General features: G+C 40.5%; 1 protein-coding gene across 4 annotated transcripts in view; it reads right to left on the bottom strand.

The window, feature by feature from the left end:
* Rsf1 (remodeling and spacing factor 1) overlaps positions 1-26,261 on the bottom strand; it is a 126,854-nt gene that overhangs the window by 54,945 nt on the left and 45,648 nt on the right. For all 4 annotated transcript variants that reach the window (XM_042280239.2, XM_042280241.2, XM_076547579.1 and 1 more), the window contains 2 exons: positions 15,224-15,316; positions 12,647-12,852 (listed from right to left, as the gene is read on the bottom strand). In XM_042280239.2, coding sequence (XP_042136173.2) covers positions 12,647-12,852; positions 15,224-15,316 — 299 coding nt within the window. The remainder of the gene's footprint in view (positions 1-12,646; positions 12,853-15,223; positions 15,317-26,261) is intronic.

Genomic DNA, 26,261 nt, shown 5'->3' with positions numbered 1-26,261 from the left:
CTAGAACTCAAGAGATTTACCCTTTAATCCCTCTGCCTCCTGTAGAGCTGGGATTAAAGGCTTGTGCCACCACCACACAGCAGGAATATAAAACTTAACTGTCCATCAGAATTTCAGATTAGATGCCCTTTCAGAGTCTTATTTGCTAATGTATCAATTTTATAGAACAATAAGATTCAACTACTTGTAACTAATACATTTTTCATGAAGATCTGATTTCTCATTCATTACACCGGTTGGTATTTTAGCAAAATTATATATACACTTTGTGTTATTCCTTTACCTCTGCCCACGTTCTGTTTTCTAGAGCCATGCCGGGTTCTCAGAAGTATACTGTAGAAGTTAATCACTGAACATCCGTATCACTGAAAAGATCCATTTAAATTACTTATGCTGCCGGGCAGCGGTGGCGCACGCCTTTAATCCCAGCACTCGGGAGGCAGAGCCAGGTGAATCTCTGTGAGGCCAGCCTGGTCTACAGAGCGAGATCCAGGACAAGCACCAAAACTACATGGAGAAACCCTGTCCCGAAAAACCAAAATAAATAAATAAATAAATAAATAAATAAATACATACATACATACATACATACATATGCTACTCTGAGTAGCAAAGGAAATATACCAAAAAAAAAAAAAAAAAAGATAAGGAAAAACTCCCTAAAAGCTTTTAACCTGATTAATGGTTTTTAAAAACAAGCCTAATCCACACACATTAGAGTAGAAAAACAGAAAACTACCTACACCTAGGTATTTCCTAGATTGTGCTTTAAAAAAAAAAAAAATAATAATTAAATATACTACATTTAAAGTAGTCAAAAGCCAGGCGGCGGTGGTGGTGGTGCACACCTTTAATCCCAGCACTCAGGAGGCAGAGCCAGTCGGATCTCTGTGAGTTCGAGGCCAGCCTAGGCTACAGAGCGAGTTTCACAACAGGTTCCAAAGCTACACAGAGAAACCCTGTCTTGAAAAACCGATGGAGGGAGGGAGGGAGAGAGGGAGGGAGGGAGGGAGGGAGGGAGAGAGGGAGAGAGAGAGAGAGAGAGAGAGAGAGAGAGAGAGAGAGAGAGAGAGAGAGAGAAATAGAGTGGTCAGAAAGAATATGTATTGTCTCTATGTACATGTATATTCTACACAAAATTTAACTGGATTAAAAATTTTCTGTAGTTCCTGTTCGTTTAGTCAGGATTTCTATTTCCAGCATTCCCTCAGCATGTGTTTTCTTTATTGTCTCAAATTCATTTTTCAGATCTTGGAATGTTTCTTTCATCTGTTTAATTGCTTTTTCTTGGCTTGATTTGATTTCTTCCCATTTTTTGTTCGTTTTTTCTTCCATTTCTTTAAGGGAGTTTTTTATTTCCTCTTTAATGGAGTTTTTCATTTCCTCTTTAAGGGAAGTTTTTATTTCCTCTTTAAGAGAGTTTTTCATTTCCTCTTTAAGGAAAGTTTTTATTTCCTCTTTAAGGTAGTTTTTCATTTCCTCTTTAAGGAAAGTTTTTATTTCCTCATTGAGGGAATGTTTTATTTCTTCTTTAAGGGCCTCTATCATCTTCTTAAAGTCATTTTTAGGGTTGATTTCTTCTGTTTCTTCTGTCATGGTATGTTTAGGTCTTGCAGGTGTAGAATCACTAGGTTCTGATGTTGCCATATAGGTCTTTATGTTATTGCCTGTATTTTTGCGCTGGCGTCTCCTCATCTTTTCCTCTGTGCGGTGCAGGTGGTGTCTGTGTCTGAGAGTGCCTCTCTTGTTCTAATTTTTAGTCTTGGTTTAGTAGGGGTTCTTGGTTAAATTGGTGCTATTGGGCTGTTTCTTCAGGGACAGCTGATTTCAGTTGGTGAATTATATACTTATGATTCTGGTGATCTGGTTTAGTGGCTGGGTGGCGCCTTCTTCTGTGTTCCCAGGTCACGTTTTGTTCATTTGTCAACTCCTGAGCTGATCTTGTTTCTTCAGACTTCAAACTGTAGGCATCTGAATCCTCTCCCAGATGGGTTTCAGCTGAGCAGGGTAGTCTCACCAACACCTCCAAGTTGTTGGGTTTCACAGGATCAGCAGTTGGGCCCTGGGTTGTCCCCAGACAGAGTGCCCAGACTCGCCCTGGTTCTGTCCCACGGAGATAGCCTCTTCCCCAGGTGTTGGGGCTAGGGGTATCCCCGTTCCAAGCTGCGTCCGCCCCTCTCTGTCCCCGGGCCTGTCCACCCCTGCGGCCCGCTGTCACAGGCCCACCTGCATCCACTTGTCTCCGCCACCGGGCCTGTATGTCCCTGTCAGCTGCTGCTGGGTCTGTCTGCCTCTGCGGGCCGCCAACGGGCCTGTATGTCTCTGCCGGCTGCCACCGCAGGCCTACCTACCTCTGCTTGTCACTGCTGCGGGGCCCATCCACCTCTGCGGGCCGCCACCGGGCCTGTATGTCTCTGCTGGTTGCCGCTGGGCCTGTATGTCCCTGTCGGCCACTGCCACTGGGCCTGTTCACCTCCACAGGTCGCCGACTTGCGTCCGTCCGCCTGTCTCTGCTGTGTGGCCCGTCCACCTCTGTGGGCTGCCGCTGGGCCTGAATGTCTCTGTCGGCCGCCACCGCCAGGCCTGTCCACCTCCGTCTGCTTATCTCTGCTGCAGGGCCTGTCCATCTCTGTGGGCTGCCGCTGGGCCTGAATGTCTCCGCCAGCTGCTGCCGGGCCTGAAAGTCCCTGTCGGCTGCCTCTGGGCCCATCTACCTCCGCGGGCCGCTGCTACAGGCCTACCTGCGTCTGCTTGTCTCCGCCATCTTGAATCGTCCTCGCAAAATAACTTTTTACAGCTGGCTCTTTCTTGGCACCCTAGGACTTTCTCCATCATAGCTCTCATGTATTGTCTTAGCATTTATGGTCCTATGTCTTTCTCCCACAAAATAAAGCATATCATAACATAAATATAGCAAATAGTTTACATTAATTTGTATTATGGTCTAGGGTGCAGCAACATTATTCTGTCTCTTCATATCAACTATGTTATTGAGGTGGCAAAAATGAAAAGTGAGAATGACAACAGCCTTTTATTAAAAACCAAGAAAAATGGAGGCATGTTAGCAATGTCAACAATGTTACTAATAAGAAAACACTAATTAGCAATCTTTAAAGCACTCACACCAAAAGGAATAGTAGTGCATGTCTATAATCCCAGCACTCAGGAAACTGGGGTAGGTAGATTACAGGTTCAAAGACAGCCTAGGCTACATAGCAAGACCTTTTCTCAAAATAAAGTGAACAAAGTAAGACATCCACAGATGTGCGACTATCTCCCTCAGGTCACAGTCAGGACTGAATTCTGGAAGGTCTGACTCCAGAGCCTACCTTTCATCTCATCATTTAACTTCCTATTTTTGTACATTTTATTTTACATTAATAGTTGTAGCATTTCTTTGGCCTAAATTTGTGGCAATCCTCCTGCCTCTTCCTCCCAAGTACTAGAATTGTAAAGCAGACACCATCACACCCTGCACAGGGCCCACCTTCTTAATCATTATTTTATTAGCAACACAGCTAATGTCCTGACAGGTTTAGAGGTGGCTCCGTGGTTAAGAGCACTCTCTGCCCTTGCAGAGGACTTGAGTTCAGTTCCCAGTACCACATCGGACAGCTCACAACCTGGAATTCCAGTTCCAGGGCATCCAGCACCCTCTTCTGAACTCTGTGGAGACGTGCATTCACACATGGATAATTCTCAATACATATATAAACATAATTAAAAACAATAAAACAAATTTTAAAAACATTCTGACAGTCTATAAATAGAGGTACTATTATTAGAGGAAAATTATATTCACTACTTAGAATTCAATTTTCTGTAAATGACTGTTAAAACCACAATCAACTGAAACATATTTTTAGAGCTCCAACTCATATTTTCTTGTAAAATTGTATTGCTTTGAAATTATGTCTTCTATAAAGAGCATGATTCTCCTATCTTAGTCTCAGAAATGTTGGGGTTACCGGCTTTTCCACCATGCCAGTGTTAAAATAAACGTTCAAATCAGTTACTTTGACAAGGACACTCACAGTACTAGTAATTCTTGTTGCTGTGAACAATATCTGACAAAGAGCAACAGAAGAAGGGTTCCTCCGGCTTTAGTCTGAAGGGATACAGCCATCATGGCTGGGAAGGGGCGGAGTTAAGAGCAGGGGGCAGTCAGGAGGTAGAGAACAGACAGAGGAGGTCAGAGCTGCCAAACCTCAGGTGCTGGTCCTTCTGACTCACTTCCTCAGGCTGGTTTCTCCATCTCTTAAAGATTCCATAATTTCCCCAAAACAGTACCACTAGCTGGCACTAGCTGGGGACCAAGTGTTCAGAACATGAGCGGGGCTGGGGTCGGGAGTGAGGGCATTGGGGTGGGAGGTGGAAGACACAGATATTTATCCAAACACTAACACATATGATTAAACCATCATTATCAAGATACTACTGAAGACAACATTAGTATCACAAAAATATTCCCTCATGTTCCTTCTTACTGAATCCCTTTTCTCCACCAAAGCAAGAAATATGGTGCTTTGTTTTTGAGACAGGGTTTCACTAGGTAACCCAAGCTGGCCCAGAACTCACTAGGTAGTCCAGGCTAGGCTAAAACTTAAGATCCTTCTGCCTCAGTTTCCTGAGCACTGAAAATGTAGGTGTATGAAACCACACCTGGTGGCAATCAGAGTTTTAATTAGTATAATCATCTTTAAAGTCTTGTTAATACCCAAACTTTAAACAAATGCAATCAAACAGTATGTGCTTTTTGGCTTCTTTCACAAAGAGAATTTTTGAGAAAATTCCTATCATATGAGATCATTCCTTTTTATTGCTGGTAGTAATCTATTCTGTGAGTACTGTTAGGAAGAATGATGTTGTACCAAGTATGGCAGCTGATGTAGTGGGTTCAAGGCCAGCCTGGGCTACAGAATAAGACACTGTATCAAAATTCAAAAGCAAGCAAAGAATAAAGACTTGATGAAACTGCTTATATAAACCTTATCTTTAACGTAAGTACAAAGGAATGAAACTGATGTTATAAGTTTATTAATTTGAAGACATCACCAAACTGTTAGTTAGCTAAACTGGTTGCAGTACTTATTCTGAGTAATGTTCATGTATTCATTTTAGTGGAGATAAAGTCATACCTAACTGTGGTTTTCACTGGGAATTCTCATTTGTTCATTTTAATATTAGCTATATGTATATCTTTATGAAATAACCATTCAACTGTCCACGTCAATTTTTCTTCTGTATTAGAGTTAGGATCTGAACATTTTCTATAGTGTCCCTCTGATTCTAAAGAGGCACCGGACTGAGTCTTGTCTACTTGAGATCTCTGTGCTAAAATTCCCTTGTCCCTGATGACCTACTAACACATTTCTCGGTCTATATTTTAAAGTTCTTTTTCTTTCATAAAGAAATTATCCTGGGTAGAGAGATGGCTTAGCAGTTAAGAGCACTGGCTGCTCTTCCAGAGGACCTGGGTTCAATCCCAGCATCCACATGGTAGCTCACCACTGTCTGTAACTCCAGCTCCAGGTGTTCCGATACCTTCACACAGATACACATGCAGGCAAAAACCAATGCACATAAAGTAAAAATAAATGCATTGAAGAATTAAAGAAAGAAAGAAAATTTTAAAATGGTTTATTTTTTAAAGAAGTTTTACTGTGGTGAATAATATTATGTATATTATTTGATCAGTTGTAAAAAAAAAAAAAAGTATTTTCTGTGCTTTTATCGTCCCTTACCGAGGCCTAAACTAGTGAAGAAGTAACTGTAATAAACATTCTTCCAGTGTGACACAAACTGAAAGAAGTAAGTACCAACAGGGCTCACACAGTCTGTTGTGAGATTTGTTACTGATACGTAAACTCCATAACACTGCCATTTTGGGAAGACGTCCACATGCTAACACCTAGCTCTATAAAATTTAACTTTTACCTCAATTCTCATGAGTATATAAAATGATTTTCAATGTGGAATATTGCGTAACACATATGTGCATTAACTACGTCGAATGTGCCTCATATATTTATATTAATTCTGCAATAAGCTGAAATAGACACTGGTATACAACAATAGGTGTTTGTTTTTTTGTTTTTTTTTTTAAGGTGGATATGGGCGTGCATGCAGGCTGAAGACAGACAAGGACTTTTTGTGTCTTCCTGGATTGATTTCCACTTTCTATATTGATGCCGAGTCTTTCAACTGAACCCAGCGATGGCTCCTCCAGGGATGCTGAGCATCCAGCCCACAAGCAGCAAGTACTTTACTCCAGTCATGTCCAGCCCAACGGAAGTTCTAAAACTCTGGTAATACACTGATGTTAAACTGTCAGTAGCTGATAAATACACAAACTATCACTTATGGTGGGTTTTCAGTTTTAGAAAAACACTGCACTTAGTTTTGAGTTGGCAATGTTCAGTTATGCCTCTGAACTTACCAGTCATTAACAAGGCTCACTTACTACTAATTTTAAAAACCAGAATTCTAAAGAGCAGATAATTTTTGTTAAATAAGTATCTGCTCAAGATGATACACAAACATATTCCAAACACTGGCTGATCACGAAGAAGAATAAGAATGTTATTCAGCACTGGAGAGATGGCTCAGTGGTTAAGAGCACTGGTTGCTCTTCCAGAGGTCCTGAGTTCAATTCCCAGCACTCACATAGCAGCTTAAAACTGTCTATAACTGTAGTTTCATGAATTCCAATGCCCCATTCTGCTTTGTAGCTATACATGCAGAGAAAAGCATCCATATACATAAATATCTTTTTTAAAAACGTTATTCAAACAACAAGAGAAAAGTACTACTTTAAAGGAAAGGAAACTAGCCTTTTCATTTCCTTAGTAAAAAATAATATTCTCTACTTAACAAAAACAACCCAAGTGTGGCCTAAAAAGTAAAAAAGCCAAAATTGTACTTGTACTGCTTGTTTTTCCTTATCACCTGCCGCCGCCGCCGGCTCCTCCTCCTCCTCCTCCTCCTCCTCCTCCTCCTCCCCCCTCCCCCTCCCCCTCCCCCCCCCCCCTCTCTCTCTCTCTCTCTGAGAAAGGGTTTCTCTGTGTAGCAGCCCTGGCTGTCCTGGAACTGGCTTCATAGCCCAGGCTGGCCTCGAACTCAAGAGATTCTCCTGCCTCTGCCTCCCGAGTGCTGGCGAGCCACCAGCATCCGGCTGATTAATGCCTCTTTTAAACTCACTTTGCATAAGCCAGGTTTAATTAGAACACCTCGACAGCATCTAGCATCCAGAAGACAATCATTTCTCTGTAATATAAAAGTAAATGCTCGTGGTTCTTTGGAACTCAGTTCTGTTATATCTCAGCCCTTTTAATCCCATCACAGATTTTCCCCAAATTAATCCATTATATGTTTAAAGAAAGACATCTAATGCAAGCTGCAAAAATATACAAAGTAGGATTTTAGCTGATTATGACAAAGCCTGTAAGAAGCCAAGGGCCTTCCAGAGGTCAAGCTGAGGCTCCAGGAGCCTTGGTAATATTTGGCTTTTGATTATCAGCCGTTTCCTGCTATGAGTTTCTTGTGTGCTATTATAGCTTTTCCACCATCTATTGGGCACCATTTCCCCTCTACTAAAGGAATATTTAGATAACCTTGTGCTCTGACAGCTATGCACAGCCAGAGCCCCAGTTCAAGCCTCCCTGTAATTATCGCCATTGGCAGCATCCGGCCAGGTCCTTCCCCAGACAGAGGAAAGTACCTTACCAGAGATACCTCTGTAGTCTCTAAGAACAGACTTAAGTGTCCAGACTACCCATTTGAGAAGGCCTGGCGGATGTGCCAATTAAGCTTAATTTCCTCCTTTCTCAAATCTTACCTTTAGTTCCAGATCCCCCTTAAACTATCACCAGAGGCATCTAGCTGTACACAGGTTGCCTAGCGACCGAACACACCTTGCCCCACCCAGCAGGAAAAAAAAAAAAAAAAAAAACGGCTGATAGCTTGGACAGATTAGGAGCCACAGGAAAAAAGAAGTCAGTTTTATTTTCTCCCATTGACCTAGCAACTTACAGATTCTTAACATTTTCTACCAATCATGTTTAAGATTATAGTTGAGCACATAATACCCCTCTTCTTAGATATTACCTGAATTTAGCCTAGAGTTAATTCATTAGTCACTTCCCTTGTGGGTTGCAAATAATAATTAACAATTACTGCCCCTCTATGTGATTCTTATCACCCCACCGTTTGGCCCTGGAAGACTGGTGGTCACTGCCTGAGGAAAATTCTTACCTGCCTTTATGACCCTGTAGAATTCAAGCCTGGTGACCTTGCTTGACCAGGGGATTGCTATTGCTTGGGTTTATAACTGGACTCCTGAGAGACTTGGGGAGGACAGAGAGACAGAGAACGGAGAGGGATAAGGAGGATTTTGACCAGCGAGTACATGTGGACGTGTGGATGAGATGGAAGATGAGGAAGAGTCAGATGGGGAAGTACTAGCTGGGTAAGAATAAGATGATAAGGACCTAGATGAGGCAGAATTAAGATGAGAGAATTAAGATAGAACTTAGCGGGAGCAGTAGATGAATATAGAGAGAAGTCAGGCAAGAAAGGAGCTAAAGGAGAATAGAAGCTTGCAGAGAAAGAACTGACACAGAATAGTGAAGTGTATGGACTAAGGAGTTTCCTGTATATAGATTCATTTCTTTTCATCCAAGATTAGTTATTAGCTGGTTGTAGATTCTTCCCCGACCCTGGGAGGGGACTATCAAGGGGCTGGACCCCCATAGTCCTCAATAGACATCTCCATAAATTATTCTGTAACAATCCTTTACACCTTTCAATTAATATTCTTCCTATTCAATTAGTGTTCTTCCCATAAGGAGTTTATTGTACTAAATATTTTTCTCTTCAAGTTTGGGATCAGAACTTAACTCTATTCCAGGTATGACGTCATCATAAGTGAGACGATACCTCACCTTACTTTGTTGTTAGCGGTGTTAAACGGAAGGCTGCACACATGCTATGCCAGGACCCTTCACTAAACTATTAACCACCCCACCCCGTTAGCTAGGAATACCATTTTTAGGGAGAATGTGCTGGGTATGAAATACAAGGTCTCCTGCGGGTAGGCAAGCACTCTGTTAATAACCATAACCCTAGACCAAGTAATTTCTTCTGTCTTGAGGCAGGGACTCGCTGCATATGGGTGTCCTTGCGATCACTATGTAAATCAGGCTGCCATCAAACTCAAAAAGATCTGCCTGTCTCTGCTAGGATTAAAGGTGTGTGCTACCACATGTGGCCAAAAGAGTATTTTTTTGAGGAAGCTAAAATACACTTTCATATTTAATTTCCATAATATGAAAGACTTAGGGGACAAGACAGTTCACAACATTATACCAGTAGCAGTTCTAATAAGTCACTAAGTTACAAGCTAGCTAAAATGCCACCTCACAAGCACCTCATTAATATTAAGCATAAATACACCCAATTAAGAATCTGAGGAAGCCAGGTGGTGGCAGCACATACCTTTAATCCCAGCACTAAGGAGACAGAGGCAGGTGGATCTCTGTGAGTTCAAGGCCAGCCTGGTCTACAGAGTGAAGTCCAGGACAGCAAAGGCTACACAGGGAAACCAAAAAAACCAAACCAAACAAACAAAAACTGAAGAAAATGATATACACTATATACAACTAAGAGTCCTGACAAGTGAGTAGAATTCAGCTAGGGATCCTAGCTAAGCTCGTCACCACCCCCATATCCTGAATTTCTTAGCTTGGTGCCTACTGTACAAGTCTGACTAATGAAGTAAAGGAACACATGTCCACCACATCTTTAAAAACTGGGTTAGTAGACATCGGAGTCACTAAACTCGATGTTTCGGAATGGTCACAAACATTTCTACAGTTCTGCGGTCAGAGTTTCTGAGCACAATGACTAAGAACAACCCAAGCGGGGCCCAGTGGTCCTCAGCTTTTTAATCTCATCACTCAGGAGGCAGAGGCAGACAATTTCCAGGAGCTGAAGGCTAGCCAGGAACACATAGTAAGAGCTGAGTCTCCAAAAACAACATCAATAAACAGATTCATAAAGGTAAAAAGAACCTACTACAACTTCACAAAACAAATTCCTCTTGGTAATTAACATGAGAAAACTTCCCAGGCATTCTTCAGAGCACTGGCTTCTGCACACTGACTGTATCTCATCATTTGATGTTTACCAGAAATGAATATTAACACACGAAAAGGGAATTTCTGTTTAGTTTTGGGTTTGGATGTTTTGGTTCTGTTTGATTTTCATCTTCTTTTTGAGACAAAATTTCTTGTAGCCTTGGCTGGCTTTAAATCTACTGTGTAGTTAAGGATAACCCTGAATTTCTTTTCTCTCTCTCTCTCTCTCTCTCTCTCTCTCTCTCTCTCTCTCTCTCTCTCTGTTTGTTTTTTTGGGGGGACAAGGTTTCTCTGTGTAGTTTTGGTGCCTGTCCTGGATCTTGCTCTGTAGACCAGGCTGGTCTCGAACTCACAGAGATCCGCCTGGCTCTGCCTCCCGAGTGCTGGGATTAAAGGTGTGTGCCACCACCGCCCGCAAGCCTGAATTTCTGATACTCCAGTTTCCACTCGGGTTTATGTAAGCTGGAGACTGAGTGTCTAAAGAAGCACCTCTAGGAACTGCCACATCCCTACGGGCTGGTTCCTGATTTCTGAAGCCAGAAGCTGCTAGAAATAAAGCTAGTCACGGTTGAAGGGGGGGAGGGGGGAGACACTGAGGATTTTAACCATCAGTTGATAAATACTTCTTTCACAAAGATACAAAGTTTCAGCGTCTGGAGTTAGAAAGGTGGACAGCAAGGGTCTCTGACACCACTGTGTGCAGCAGAGACCTGAGGACCTGAGTTCAATCCCTAGAACCTACATAAAGGTGGAAAGAGAACCAACTCCCCAAAGTTGTCTTCTGACCTCCACATGTAAGCTGTAGCACATGCATGTGTCACATACAAACACACACAGTAATTGTAAAAGAAATTTACATTTTTTTAAAAAAGAAAAGAGCAAATGTTTACTGAGCATGCAATATGGTCCTAGCGTAATCTTTCATATAGTTCCCATAACAGCTTGTAGGAAGTATTATTATCTTAACATAAGGCTGGCAAGATGGTTCAGTGGGTAAAGTGATTGCCAGGAAAATAGGAGGACCAGAGTTTTTACAGCCAGAATCCACATAAATGCCTAGTGGGCATGGCAGTCCACCTGTGATCCAGCACTCAGGAAGCAGACAGGGGATCCTGAAGCAAGCTGGCTGGCCATACAAGCCATATTGGACAGCTCTGACTTCAACTGAGAGACCATGCCTCAATGAACAAGGAGGAGGGCAAGTGAGGAAGACTCCTGATGTCACCTCCAGCCAACACATTAATGTACACAGTGTGCTCATACACATGCAAACACACATACAACACACATGCATACCAATACACAGAAACATATGCAAAAAATAAATGAAGCACAGGAAAATAACAGATAGGAAGGAATGTGTCTATATGAGGTAAAAAGTTAAACCCAGATTCAAAAACACATATCGGCTAAAATAACTGCATCGTAGACATACTTTAACAGTGTGAATGAGAAACTATTTTAAGGGTATAGTAAACATAAGCAATAGTAAACATGATTCTGTGTTATATTTTCTTGATCTACAAAGCAGGAAAGAACAGTTTTTTGAAGCATGTAAGGCTGCTATGCAGAACAGTATACCTTGTCGTAAAACATCATGAAGAGAACCCTGCTAAGTGTCTACATTCACAGAGAACAATAGTGAATAAATTTTATTTTAGGAGTTTGTCGCTTACCTTCATTTAGGAACTTAGCTAAAAAAAGAACCATGTAATACCTGCGAATAACACCCCATGAATTCATTCAACTCATACTTATTCTTGGAGAATGAATGCTGAAGTTTACTAATAAATGAATATTATGATATTCACTAATAAAAATATGCTAAAAACAAAAGTAGGGCAAAAACCAGGTAACAGTTCATGTCAAAGCAGCAACTTATAGCCAGGAGTTAGATAAATATGAGTTTCCCCTATTTTATCACATCACTAACATTTCTAAAATTTTGATATAATGTGGCTACTCATGAAATAGCTATAAATAATGAAACTGCAAGATAAAAAAGTAAAAAACACAAAAATTCTCTGCAAAGGTCCAGTATCACTCACCTATTTAAAAAACAAAACCCAATTTCAAGATGTGTAATGTCAATACAAATGAGTAATAAAAAAAGTTAAGGACTATAACACAAGAGCAAAATGTTCTCCAGAACTCCAAGAAAGAAATATACAGATAAACTGGTCAAACTGAAATACTTAGAAAAGAGAGAACTAAAGGATGCTTTTATTATATTTATATAGAAGAATATTTCATGCATATAACATACATTAATATTCAGATAACATTGTGAGCACAAAGTATATGTCCTGATATGATATGGACTGAAATGCTATTTAAATTTATTTGGCAAATATTAAGTAGCCACTATGGACATTGTGCTGAGTCCTAGAATAGCCATAGAAAATTTGTCAATTCCCATTAAGAAAAAGACCATTCTAGCCTCATAGATCATATTCCAGTAGAGAAGAGATCTAAGAAAGCAATATGTAAAGATATCCCAATAAAGGTACCTGACAATGCATTTCCAAGAAGAGCCATCTTGATCATCTTGTTCTTCTATGTACATCCTGACATTGTGGTCTTGATCCAACTGGTACCAGTACATGAGGCCATCTTTGTCTCGCCCAATTGGCTGGAGACGCATCGTATCAGCATCCTCTTCATTAATTATATTCTTGAATTTAAGATTGTCATCAAACTGACATTCACAGAGATACTGAAAAACAGTTATACTGTGGCTTAAAATACTGTAAAACACTTCTCTAATAAATATGATATACTTTCAGGAGTGATTCAGGGACAGAGCCGAGAGATCACACAGTTCATTTATTTTGCACTATGCTTTCAACTTATTATGTAGAATCTGCTTAAATAATCAACATAATAGGCAAATCTGAAGGCAACATTTTAATTTTACACCAATGTAGAGTTTTAACACAATCACTTATACACAATCAAGTTATACTGATAAAACGGTAAGTTTATGTGCACTAAAAGCTCTCCAATTATACCATTGTATAACACTATATTTTCACAAACTATTAATGTAATTGGCAAATAAAAACCATACATGTGGCGCGCTCCTCTCGACCCGCAAGGAAGAACGACCGCCACACAAAGATTCTTCCCGATCACACTTTATTGGAGAGCCTTTGGTTAAGGGAGTGCTGGAAGCGAGGGGAGGGGGCAGTGAAAGCGGCTGCCTTTTATAGGGAAAGAGGCGCGAATCGCTGGCTGAACTTAGCCTGCGACCACCAGGCGAGATAGGATTGGTGAGGGGCCAATATAACTTGTGCATATGCAAAGCAGAGGCGTGTATTTCGTCGAAAGCATTGTCTTAGGAGTAATAAATCTTCAGAATGCAGAGAAGTCAGCGCCATCTTATAATGGCGATTGTCCCGGCTCCCTGCACATACACATATGATTCAATATACAATGTAGAATGATTAGTTCAAGCATACTTGGTGATGAGAACACTTAAAATCTATGAACAGTTTTTAACGATGTAATACAATCACCTTCAACCCAACTAGCTGAAACTTTGTAAGTTTACCCCAAATCTCTCCAATCTGATTGCTAAACCACTGACCAGGGCTAACCACCACTGTATTCCTGACTCTTTAAAATTCTACATTAAAGTGGGAACATGGTGTAATTTCTTTCTGTGCCTGGCTTACTACACTTAACATACTGTCCTCCTGATTTAAAAATGTTTTAAATTACATTTTTACTTATTTTCTTTATGTGTGTGTGTGTGATACATGTCACAGCTTGCTTGTACAGGTCAGAGGACAACCTGTGGGAACAAGTTCTCGCCTTCCACCAGGTGGGTCCCAGGACTGAACTCACTCATGTCTTCAGACTGGAGAATAGCTGCTTTTACCCAATGAGCCATATACCAGCACCTTTCTTTCAGACTACAGTGCATCGCAGCATGTGCATGTGTGTTCATGCCTTTCTTATTCACGAAGGTTCATCGATATTGCGATTACTGCTGTAGTGCACACGAGAGCACAACATGGGTTAAAGGCTGACTTCATTTCCACAGGATTTAGAGCGGGTGGGAGTGCTGAATCCCTTGGTCATTACACTTCAACATTTCTTAGCAAACTGCCACCCATTATTTATTATTTGTATTATTATTATTTACCCACAGTCTGGAACATATAGTGATTGATGAAGGTGACAGCTGAAACAATGATCAATGCTTCCCTATTCTGTTACTCTATCTCTCATCAGAAATAATTAAAACTTGATACATTGTAAAGACAATCCTTAAAAGTAGTACAGACAAGAACTGACTCTCATGTGTGGTTGTGCATGTGCACTTTTTCCGTGTGTATAGGAGTTCCTGCACATGGAGGCAAGTGGTTAATGTGGGCTACATCTTCTTAGACTGTTCTCCATTTTTTATTGAAACCGGTCCCTCACCGATCCCAGAGCTCATGGCTTTGCATGGTGCACCCTCTATTCAGCTTTGCCTCCCAAGGGTTGGGACTACAGGTAGGCTGACCCCACCTGGCTTTTGAGTGGGTTCTGGAGATCTGAGTTCTGATCCCCATGCTTGTCTGGCAAGGACTTTATCTGCAAAGCCATCTCATCAGCCCAGAAGAAACTTTTTACCATGAAAAACAAGAAAGTGAAGGACCCTGATGTTCCTTCAATTATAAAATGTTCACCGTACCCCCACCTCTCGCGTTCTGTTGGGATATAAGAAACAGCCCAGGCTGGCCTCAAATTCAGGATCTTCCTGAATCAGCCTCCCAATTACTGAGATTATGGGTGTGCACAGCCATACTCAGTTTCCCTTTGCTTCAGATTTTGTTGTTACCTCTACTTACTTACTTTTTAGTGAGCACACTTGCATACTCTAGCACACATGTGAAGACAGAGGACAACTTTCTAGAGTCATTTCTCGCTTTCTGCCATGTAGGTCCCAGGGATGCGGACTCAGGTTGTTAGACTTGGTGGCAGTACTTTTACCCACTGAACTACCTTGCTGACCCTTGGTGTTCTTTACTTTGTAATTTAGGAGTCAAAGTAAACTTAAAAAAGAAAGTAACTGCAACAAAGAACACATGCATTACCTTTAAGAGTGCTAGTTTGCACTCCACACTCATTTCAAGATAGCCTTTCTTCTCCATCTCCCATGCCCAGGTACTGTTAAACTCTTGGCAGATCTGTAAGAGAAAATGAATAGCTTAATATGTGAAAAAAAAAATTTGTTGACATCTGTTAGACTTTGGAATTGCAATGTCCCCCAATAGTTCAGGTGTTGGAAACTTATGAATTTAGTAGGTGGGGGCTAGCTGTAAAAGTAGGTCACTGAAGGGTATATTGTCATCTCTGTTTCCTGTGCCCACTTCTGCTTCTGGGATCCCATGGGGTGAAGAAGACTGCTGCACCACATACCCCGACATGATGCTCTGCCTCCACAGGCCCCGAAACAGCAGGGCCAAGGACCCTGCACCAAAACTTCTGAAACCAAGAGCCAGAATCAATCTTCCCTTGTTCTGGTTGGTTTTCCTAGCCACTTCATCACAGCATCATAAAGCTGAGTAGCAATAAACACTGGCTGTCTTCTATGATTATATTGTGTTCTTATTAATACACATGTAGAGAGGACAGAGTTCAGAACTGACACACCAATCCAATTCCAATCTACAATGCACACTGCTTAGAGCCATATAGCAACTTAGACAGACTCCCTGGTGCTGGAGAGACGGCTCAGTACTAGCAACACTTACTAGTCTTACAGGGCACCCCAGTTCAGTTCCCAGCACCCACATGGTGGCTCACAAGCATCCATAACTCCAGCCCAAAAGGATCTGGTGCCCTCTTCTAAATCCAGAGGGTACCAGGCATGCACTCTGTGCACATACATATATGCTGGCAAAATACTCATACATATTAACAAAAAAAATCAATCAATCTAAAAAGCATTAACAATGACTTGAAAAAAAGACTTGTTTTCTACTCTTGTTCAACAACTTTACGTGTATTTTATGGATATAATTTTTCCACAAGAGAATGATTATGTGACAGTATCTCAAAGGTTGAATTTCTTTTAAGGCAAGAATGACAGCTTGTTCATCTTTATCACTAGAAAGAAGTTCAAAACCATGCCAAATTCTATAAATATTCTATAAATATATTTAATAGAACCTTTCTTCAAATCAGTGTCCTCCTGTTTATTATGGGTCTAGTAAAAACTCCACCGCTAGTCATTTTAAGACTTCAGTAACAGATTTTACCTTGAAAGTTTCAAGATTCTTTTCCTACATAAGCACTTTAGTCAAACCAGAGATACTGTAACAGACAGATGGAAGAGATGACATAGAAATGTTCCACTCAGGGGGGAGGGGTTAAGGGCACTGGCTGTTCTTCCAGAGGTCCTGAGTTCAATTCCCAGCAACCACAAGATGGCTCATAACCATCTATAATGAGATCTGGTGCCCTCTTCTGGTGTGCAGGCAGAACACTGTATACATAATAAATACATCTTTAAAAAAAAAAAAAAAGAAAAAAGAAAAAGAAATGTTCCACTCAAAAGTCAGTGCAGTGTGGGTGTGGGGTACTCTGCATGATGTGGGGAGGGAAGGATCACAAGGTTCAGAAAAGCCTAGGCTACACACTGATACCTTGTCTCACACATCCAACTGCTAGTGAAGTACACTCTGTTCAACAGATCTTCACAGAATTCTTGTTTTAGATTCTTTCCTAAAAAGCTAGGAGAGTTTCCTATGCAAAATTCCAGGGCAGGTATGACTTCTCTGACCAAGCATTTTTTGTTTGGTTGTTTGTTTTTCAGCAATAAAAGGAGACTAAGAATAATAATGATGATGATTTTTTTGTTCGTTTGTTTTGTTTTTCGAGATAGGGTCTCTACATAGCCCTGGCTGTCCTAGAACTCACTCTGTAGACCAGGCTAGTCTTGAACTCAGAGATCTACCTGCCGCTGCCTTCCAAATGTGAGACCCCACACACAGCAGTCATTCTGATCTTAGAGGCTGTTTAGTGAATGTAAAACATAATGCAACGTGTCTGACAACATCTTAAGGTTTTATTGTTGTTGTTTTGCTTTTTGCAATTCAGGAAAACAAGTAAGAAAATGAAGCCCAAAGCAACAGACCCAATATAAGATGAAAAATTATTCTGGAGCCAGGGCATTGGCTAAAACGCAGAGAAACACACAAGCAGGCAATAGAGAAAGCTTTAGCAACCCTCTTAATCTAAGCTTGGGATGGACTTCCTGGAAGGGTTACCCTTTCTCAGCCTTCCCTGGTGCCAACTAGCTTAAAAAAACAAAAAACAAAAAACCCAAAAAACACAGGTCAATATAAAGTAAAAGTATGACCAAAAACTATATAGAAAATGGTGAAAAATCACAGAAAGGATAAATTCCCCATTTCCTGGTATGACACAAAACTCCCTCTAATTGGCAATGCTGTTTAGTCTATGTAAATGTGTATGTGTGTATTAATGTAACAAAGCAAATTAAAAACCTACGAGGTGCTGTGAAGGGAAAACACAGATGACACGGGATGAACATGAAATGACTGTGTAAAGCTAGAGGAGCAGGCTCTGACCAGGTGTGTCACTCCAACAAACAAGACGCACAAGTGATGAAAAGTCTACAGCAGTCCTAGACTGTCAAGTAGTACAGCTACAGGGCTGTTAGCGTCTCAAATACTAACAGTAATAACTACATTACTTAGTAACTCTATAGAATTTAGATAGGAGGCCGGGCGGTGGTGGAGCACGCTTTTAATCCCAGCACTCAGGAGGCAGAGGCAGGTGGATCTCTGTGAGTTCGAGGCCAGCCTGGTCTACAAAGTGAGTTCCAGGAAAGGCACAAAGCTACACAGAGAAACCCTGTCTCAAAAAAAAAAAAAAAATTTAGATAGGAAAATTTAAAACATGAAAGAGCAATGTTGTTCCCAATAGCTAATAGGTAGAAACAACCCAAATGTCAACAGAAGAACTGAAAACAAAATACCAGTTCACACAATGGATTTTTACATAGCCATAGCAAGATCTGCAATACAGATGGGGGTGTGGCTCAGCTGTAGAGCTGTGAGAAGGCCTCAGACCTATCCCCACTGCCCACTCCACAAAGAAAAAGCAAGGAACAAAAGAAAACACAAAGCAATAACAACAAAAAATGAAGAAAAAAATATATATGGCTGCCTGGATGATCTGTGAAACATGCTAATGCAAGAAACCACACAAAAGGACACCTATAACAAGATTCTATTGATTTCCAGGTGTACAAAATGTCTCAAGTATTGAAACTGAAATTCAGAGACAGAAACCAGATTAGTAGTTGATAAATATGATGATTAATGCTGTCAGCTTGACAGAATCTAGATCATCAGGACATGTCTGTGGTAGAATATCTTGGTTATAAAAATTGAGGTGGGAAGACCCACCCACTATAGGTGGCACCATTCCCTAGTAGGAGTCCTAGACGAGATAAATGGAGGAAAGCTGAGCCTAGAATGCAATCACTGACTGGATACAATGCAAACAGCTGATCCAAACTCCTGCTGCCTTGACTTTACCATCACGATAAACTACCTCCTTTAAGCTGCTTGTCAGAGATTTTTATCACAGCAACAGAAAAGCAACTCAGATGCCAGGGGAGAAGGAGGAAATAGATAAACAGGGAGTAAGACCTAATGAGTATGTCTTTCATTTTTGAGTGCTAAAAATGTTTTGAAATTAAGATAGGTTGCAAACTCCTTATAAATATACAAAAACAACAAACAACAACAAAACACTGAAATGTTTATTTTAAAAGTGTTAATTTTGTTATTTTGAGACAGAATCTCACATAGTACACAATGACCTCAAATTTACTATGTAGCTAAGGCTGACTGAACTTCTGATCCTTCTGTCTCTGTATCTCAAGAACCAAGATTACAGATGTGTGCCACCACACCTGGAAAAAGCATCAACTTTATGAAATGTAAAAAAATGTCTAAAATGTCCAAATGTGTTGTGTTCTTATCCATAGAAAGGAAATGAGGCAAAGAGGCTGTATTCCGCCTAGTAAGTGAGGCAACTGAATTAACTGTCAAAAATATATTTCATGTACCAGTAGAAATCAGCTTCCACCAAGAGATCTGTGGCTACAGAAAACTAGATTTATTTATAAACCTGCAAATTTACCAGAACTAAGCCATAACTATCTCCACGTAACGTTAAACACGGTAATTGTTCAGGAGGACTGAAGTAACTATGAGCACCGATAGCGACACAGCTCACATTGAGCACAGGGAAGGCAAAGATGACTTAAGAGGTGAACTCTGGGGACTGTGGATGTAGTGCAGTTGGCAGAGTGCTTGCATGAAGTCCTAGGTTCAACCTCCAGCATTGCTTAGAACAGATGTGGTAGCGCACACTTGCAATTCTAGTACTGGCAGGTGAGGGTAAGAGGTCTGGGAGTTCAACATCATCCTACACAGCTAGAATACATGAGATCTTATCTTGAGGCAAGCCAAACCAACCAACAACGAAAAAGAAATGATCTCTGTACCAAAAAATCCAACTGATCAATCAACCAACCAATCAATCAACAGTCTACATACAAATATTAGAACACAAAAAGAGGAATAATAATAATAATAATAATAATAATAATAATAATAATAATACAATCAATGAAGAAAGAGAAACCTAACAAAGGTTTTATTCAAGTAGTGACATCTGTGAACAGATCAGAAGGATTAGTGACATTTTACCCACTAAGGAGCCAGCGTGTAGAAAAATTGCTTTTTATTATTTGTGTGTGTGTAAGGGGGGCAGACGGACAGACAGAAAGACAGAGAAAGACAAAGACAAAAAGAGATAGGGAGAGATTCAAGTGAGATGATGTCCTGACCTATATGGACACCCACACAAAAAAGGCTTACACTTACACACACACACACACACACACACACACACACACACACACAACCACAAAAAGAACGTTTTTTTTTTCACTGATCCTTTATATCCTTCTTTTATGCCCCATTTCACTAATTTCTACCCTCATTTTAATCACTTTTGTCTGTCTGTTGATTGAGGGTTGAACTTACATGGAGGTTTAAAACCACATAGCTTGAGATTCAAATCTTGCCTCTCCCTACCAGCAGGGTGACTTTGCTGAGTCAATCACCTGTTGGACTTGGACTTGCAGGCTCTTCTTCTGTAAATGGAGGTTTGGGGCAAATAAAAGATAAGGAATGTGCCAATCACATACTCGCTGTAGCATGCCTCCATTATATATATGCAAACCTGAAGAGAATTCTAGAAAGCCATAAGAAAAATCAATTAGAACACAAGCAGGAGTTAAAAAGAGGTGGTTTAAAAGAAATGCTAGTAATCTTCAAAATGTAGGGAACTATTGTTTCCAACCCTAGCTTCAGTCATGTGTATGGAACATGTTTAAGATGTAAATACAGCTGGGCGGTGGTGGAGCACGCCTTTAATCCCAGCACTCGGGAGGCAGAGCCAGGTGGATCTCTGTGACTTCGAGGCCAGCCTGGGCTACCAAGTGAGTCCCAGGAAAGGCGCAAAGCTACACAGAGAAACCCTGTCTCGAAAAAAAAACAAAAAAAAAAACCAAACAAACAAAAAAGATGTAAATACAATTATTAGTTATTGATTCATTTTAATTTCCCATTTTTATTTTCTGGGGATTAACCATATATTTTGCTGAACCACTTCTAATGTTATGCTCTATGTCCAGTACGATAGTGAATTTTGAATACTATCAGCATATATTAACCTGACAATGGATTTCATTATGTTTTTATACATTTACATAACACATATTTTTATCATTTTTACCATTTGTTTTATTCTTCTTTTCATTTTATGCAAATTAGTGTTTTGCCTGCAAGAATATACATGCACCATGTGCATGCAATGCCCGTAAAGGACCAAACAGTGCCGGATCATCTGTAACTGGAGTTCCAAGTTGGGAGCAACCATGTGGGCGCTGGGAACCAATCTTGGGTCCTCCAAAAGAACAGCAACTGCTCTTACTGTCTGAGCCATCTCCCCAGCCCCCCACACTACATGTATAACTTACTGCCTCAGGGGCCATGCGCCATTGCTTGTACTGTAAGCTAGGTGATGTGTTGTGATCACATTCCCCTCTCCATAAGCGCTTTCCTGCTCCTCCCATTCCTGCCAGTCCCTCTGTCTTCTCAACCAGTCTTGCTTCTGAGAGTGATTATGTTTCCACAGATGATGTTTTCACATTTAATGATTTGTGTTTGTGTGGGTGCATGAGGGTACACATGCACCCACACATACATGCATGCACCACAGCATGCATCTTGAGTCCAGAGGACAACGTTCAGGAGTTGATTCTGTGTGTCAAGCAGTCGCCAGCCTTGGTGATGAGATTCTGTACCTCCTGAGCCCTCTTACCAGCACTGACAGTGAATATTTTGAAGCTAAGAGTCTTGCTAAATCTAGAGAAACCTGTTATTTATTGTGGGTACTTATATACGTATTTTAAGTTTATTTTATGTATAACATGTTTAAAATAAAATTTACCCTTTAAATCTTTTTAACTGCATGAGCCACAGTATTATTAATTTTATTCAGGATTTGGGGCAGCTATTATTACTTTTTATTTCTGAAACATTTCTTGGGCTACAGAAATAACTCAGTCAGAAAAGGGTAAGTGTTGAAAGCATAAAGGTGTGTGCTCAGATCCCCAGTGCCCATGTAAAAGGCTAGGTGTGCCTATAATCACAGTGCTTGAGAGGCAGCCTGGCTGATATCCCGAGTTTACTGGTCACACAGCCTAGCTGAGTGACTCCAGCTTCATAAGAGACTATTTCAAAAAAATAAGGTGGAGAGCAACTGAGGAATACATCCAGCATCAACCTTTGACCTCCACATGTATGTACACACATGCATGCATGAGTTTGTAAGTGCGCATTCACACACACATACCATTTCATAATTCAAAAAATTTTAACCATTAAATTCTCCTTTCACTTTACAGGACCTGGGGTAAGCTTGTAATCTACTTTCAGACTATATGGATTGTCCTATTCTAGAATGTTCATGTAAACAGAATCATAGAATACTTGTCTCTTCATTTTTTTTCAGGTCTTCCTTTAGAATACATCTCTTGATGAACATCTTGTTTCTACCTGTAAGCTCTAGTAAATAATGCAGCAATAAACATCAGCAAAAAAGTATATAAGTCCCTGTTTTTAAATATATACGTAGAAGTGAGACTTCTATGTCATCAGGCAAACCAACTTTTAGATTTCTGAGGAAATGCCCCAACTCTTCCACAGCAAATGTACCGTAATGGATTATCTTGAAGAATGTGGAAGAGTTTAAATCATCTCCTTTGTCATATCCCTGCCTTAGAAATAGTTACTTTACTATATATAAAGTGTTTTATCACTGTGATTTAAGATTGCGTTTTTTTGCCAGGTGTGGTAGTAACAGCTTTAACCCCAGCACTTTGGAGGCAGTGTGCTCAGGTGTTCAAGGCTAGCTAGCCTTGGCTATGGTGCAAGTCTGAGAACAGTCTTGCCTACATAGAATCTGTCTCAAAACAAAATTGCATTTTCCTGACTAATGAAATTGCGCATCTTTTTAGGTACTTACTGAGCATCTTCTGTGGAAATGTCACAGAATTGTACTTATTTAATTGTTTTTTTGGGTGGTGGGAAGGGCGACACTCTCATAAAGACAAAGCTGGCCTCAAACTCACACTATGTACAAGGATAACCTTGAACTTATGAGCGTCCTGCCTCTGCTTCCTAAGTACTACAGGAGTGTGCCATCACATCTGGTTTATTCAGTGCTCCAACCCTGAGCCTCATACACACTAAACATCACTCTCCTAAGTACCTAGAAATGCATATGTCTACCTCTGAAAGGGCATCTTTTCTCTGTTGAGTTTTAGAAGCTCCCTCCCCGCATTTTTTTTCACTTTTTGAAGACTTATTTTGTATGATGGCTGTTTGCCTGCATGCACACATGTGCATCATATGCATGCCTAGTGCCCATGGAGGTCAAAAGAGGGCGTCAGATCCCATGGAACTGTAATTGTGCATGGCTGTGAGCCACCATCCGGCATGTACTTGAAATCAAATCCATGTTCTCTGCAAGAGCAACAAGTGCTCTTAACTGCCAAGTCATCTCTCCAGCTCCCCAGTCTGTTTTATCTTCCCCCATTTCCCTATGTGTGTGCATACTGTATGTTTGCATGGGGGGGGGGGTGCATATATGTGTGCTGAGTGCATGCCAAAGCCAGACTGAGGTTGTTGCTAGGAATCATCCTCGACTGTTCTTGCTATTCACTAAGGCAGGGTCTCTCAATCAAACCCAGAGCCTGCTGATATGGCTGGCTCACTAGCCAGCTTGATCTGGGAATTCTGTCTCCACCTTCCAAGACTGGAATTACAGGCAGGTTGCCATATCTACCTGACAATTCTGTGGATTCTGGCGGTCCAAATTCAGGTCTTCAAACTTGCTGGTAAGTGCTTACCCACTAACCCATCTCCTCAGCCCTTAGGAGTTGTTGTTGTTGTTGTTTTTTTTTTTTTTTTGTTTGTTTTTTTTAAATGTGGTGTTTTGCCTGCACGTACAACTGTATATGAATGACGGTGTTGGTTCTCTTGGAAGTGGAGTTCCAAACAGCTGTGAGTTGCCATGCGGGTGCTAGGAATTGAACTCAGGTACTCTGGAAAAGCAGCCAGTACTTTTAACCACTAAGCTATCTCTCCAGCCCAGGAGTTGTTAATATATTCTGGATAATAAACTGATTTGCAAGGTACATAATTTGCAGCATGAACTACCTCATTCTACAGGCCTTTCTCGTTTTCTTTATAACGTTTTCTGATGCACCAAAGTTTTTAATCTGATAAAGTCTAGCTAATTTTTCCTTTTGTTGCCTATCTTTTTGGTGTCACATCTGAGGATATAGTTTAAATGCAAGATCACAGGGATTTCCCCTAGGAGTTTTATGGATTTAGGTCTTACATTATTGAACCATTCTGAGTTTTTTTTTTGTTTGTTTGTTTGTTTAAGATTTATTTATTTATTTCTTAAGCATACAGTATTCTGTCTGCACATATCCCTACAGGCCAGAAGAGGGCACCAGATCTCATTATAGACGGTTGTGAGGCACCATGTGGTGTGGTTGCTGGGAATTGAACTCAGGACCTTTGGAAGAACAAGCAGTGCTCTTAACCTCTGAGGCATCTCTCCAGCCCCTGAGTTAATTTTTATATGAGGTATAAAGTAGGATACATGTTCCATTTTGCAAATTGTATTAAAAATTAGTATTTAACATTATACATAAGAGTCAAAAAATATAAAAATGCTACAGTGAATGGATGATAAACTATATACATTGTATTCTGTCCTTCTCAGTTCAGTCAGGAATCAAAGCCCTGGGCATGTCCTTATGAAACAGCCATTAAACCATCTGAAGTCGTCACATAGAAAATTAAAGAAAGCACAATGCAGTATTACTATATCCACAAGCATAAATTATTTGGGTCAAATTCAAGTAAATTTGTGAAGAAATAAATGCCACAAAGGGGAAAATGTTATTTAAAATTATAGTGATGTTTCTTTGATGAGTTGTTAATATTTATACAGTATTTGTTGGACTCCAACAATTTGACAATCGTGTTCTGAGGGCATTCATACAGTTTCATTTAATAAGAATTACATTTTACTTACTGGGTAATCGACTTATACACTTAGGAACTAAGAGAGTCCGCTCTGTTCTCATGACAAGTCTGGTGTTCTTGCTGATACTCTTCTGTGTAATAGATCAAACCTTCCCTACAAGCCCATGTGCTGGAACACCTTTGGTCTCTTGGTGCAGCTAGGCGACTGGCTGCAAACAAGGACTGAGCCGCTTCTGCTACTTCCTTAGCATGACGGACTAGAAACCCCTGAGAGCGGAGCCAGAGCTTCCCTTCAGTTACTCTATTGGGTAGGATCTCGACGACGAGAAAAGTAACTGATACGGCTGCAGGACAGACAGACCTGGCTTCGCTCCTTGCTTTGCCATCCTCTGTGTGTTCTTTGGAGCACCACGGGAGTTACCTGTGTATGACCTGGGATGTGGTGAGAACTAAATGATACTGCATGTACAATAGCACAGTGCCAAAGGTAAGTTATCAAACACTAGCAGCCATTATTACATTATGGAAAAAACAGAATTCTAAAAAGTTTTGGTGGTATGAAAAAAAAAATCCCGAAAAGAAGCTGTGTCTGGCTGTGAACAAAGAACTCCTGGAAGGAGTCTGTCTGCAGAGACTGATGGACCAATTGGGATTTTAGCACTGAGGAGAGATCGGAATTTGGTAGGTTCAGAGGCTAATTACTTTATCTTGGGCTAGTTTTAGCTCTCTGGAACAGTCATTCCTTGCTCCACTCTGTATCTGAACTAACAACTCATGATAATGAATGAATGAATAAATAAATAAATAAACCAACCTCCTAGCTACTAACTTATCAGAACACTAGCTTCTACCAACCCGAGTTGAAAACGGCATCGGATAGCATCTTGGGGCCTACAGAACGGCCCCTCATCTCACTGTACTCACCCCTCTGGTGTACCCATCAACATATTTTAAAGTCGCCTCAATTTATGACTTTTTTGTTCTATGAAACCATAAAAACCCTGTGAAACTGCTTCCATGTTGGAACATGGGATTTGGGGTAACCTAAATCTGTATTCCTGGGCCATGGTCACTCATAATGGCTCCAGAATAAACTATCTCTTACTCTCTTTAAGATTCCTTGTGTAGAGGTCAGAGAGCATTTTTATATCAACAGTGGGAATGTAAAATGGCCTAGCCACTATGGGAAGCCATTCAGTAGTTCTTCAAAAAGTTAAACACAGAAACCATTATATGACCCCTTCACTTCTAGGTATGAAACACATAAATGAAAATATATGTCCTATAAAATCGTGTATACAAATGTTCATAGCAACATTATTCCTTAAAAATGAGAAGAAACTTAAATGTTTATGGACTGGTAGAGAAATAAAAGGCGGTAATATCCAAACACTGAATAATTCAGTATGGCAATAAAAAGGAATAAAACACTAATACATACTACAATATGTAC

The sequence above is a fragment of the Peromyscus maniculatus genome, chromosome 1, assembly GCF_049852395.1.
Source record: "Peromyscus maniculatus bairdii isolate BWxNUB_F1_BW_parent chromosome 1, HU_Pman_BW_mat_3.1, whole genome shotgun sequence".
Lineage (NCBI taxonomy): Eukaryota > Metazoa > Chordata > Mammalia > Rodentia > Cricetidae > Peromyscus > Peromyscus maniculatus.
The sequence above is the reverse complement of the archived record's forward strand: the minus strand, read 5'-3'. Positions and strand labels throughout refer to the sequence as shown.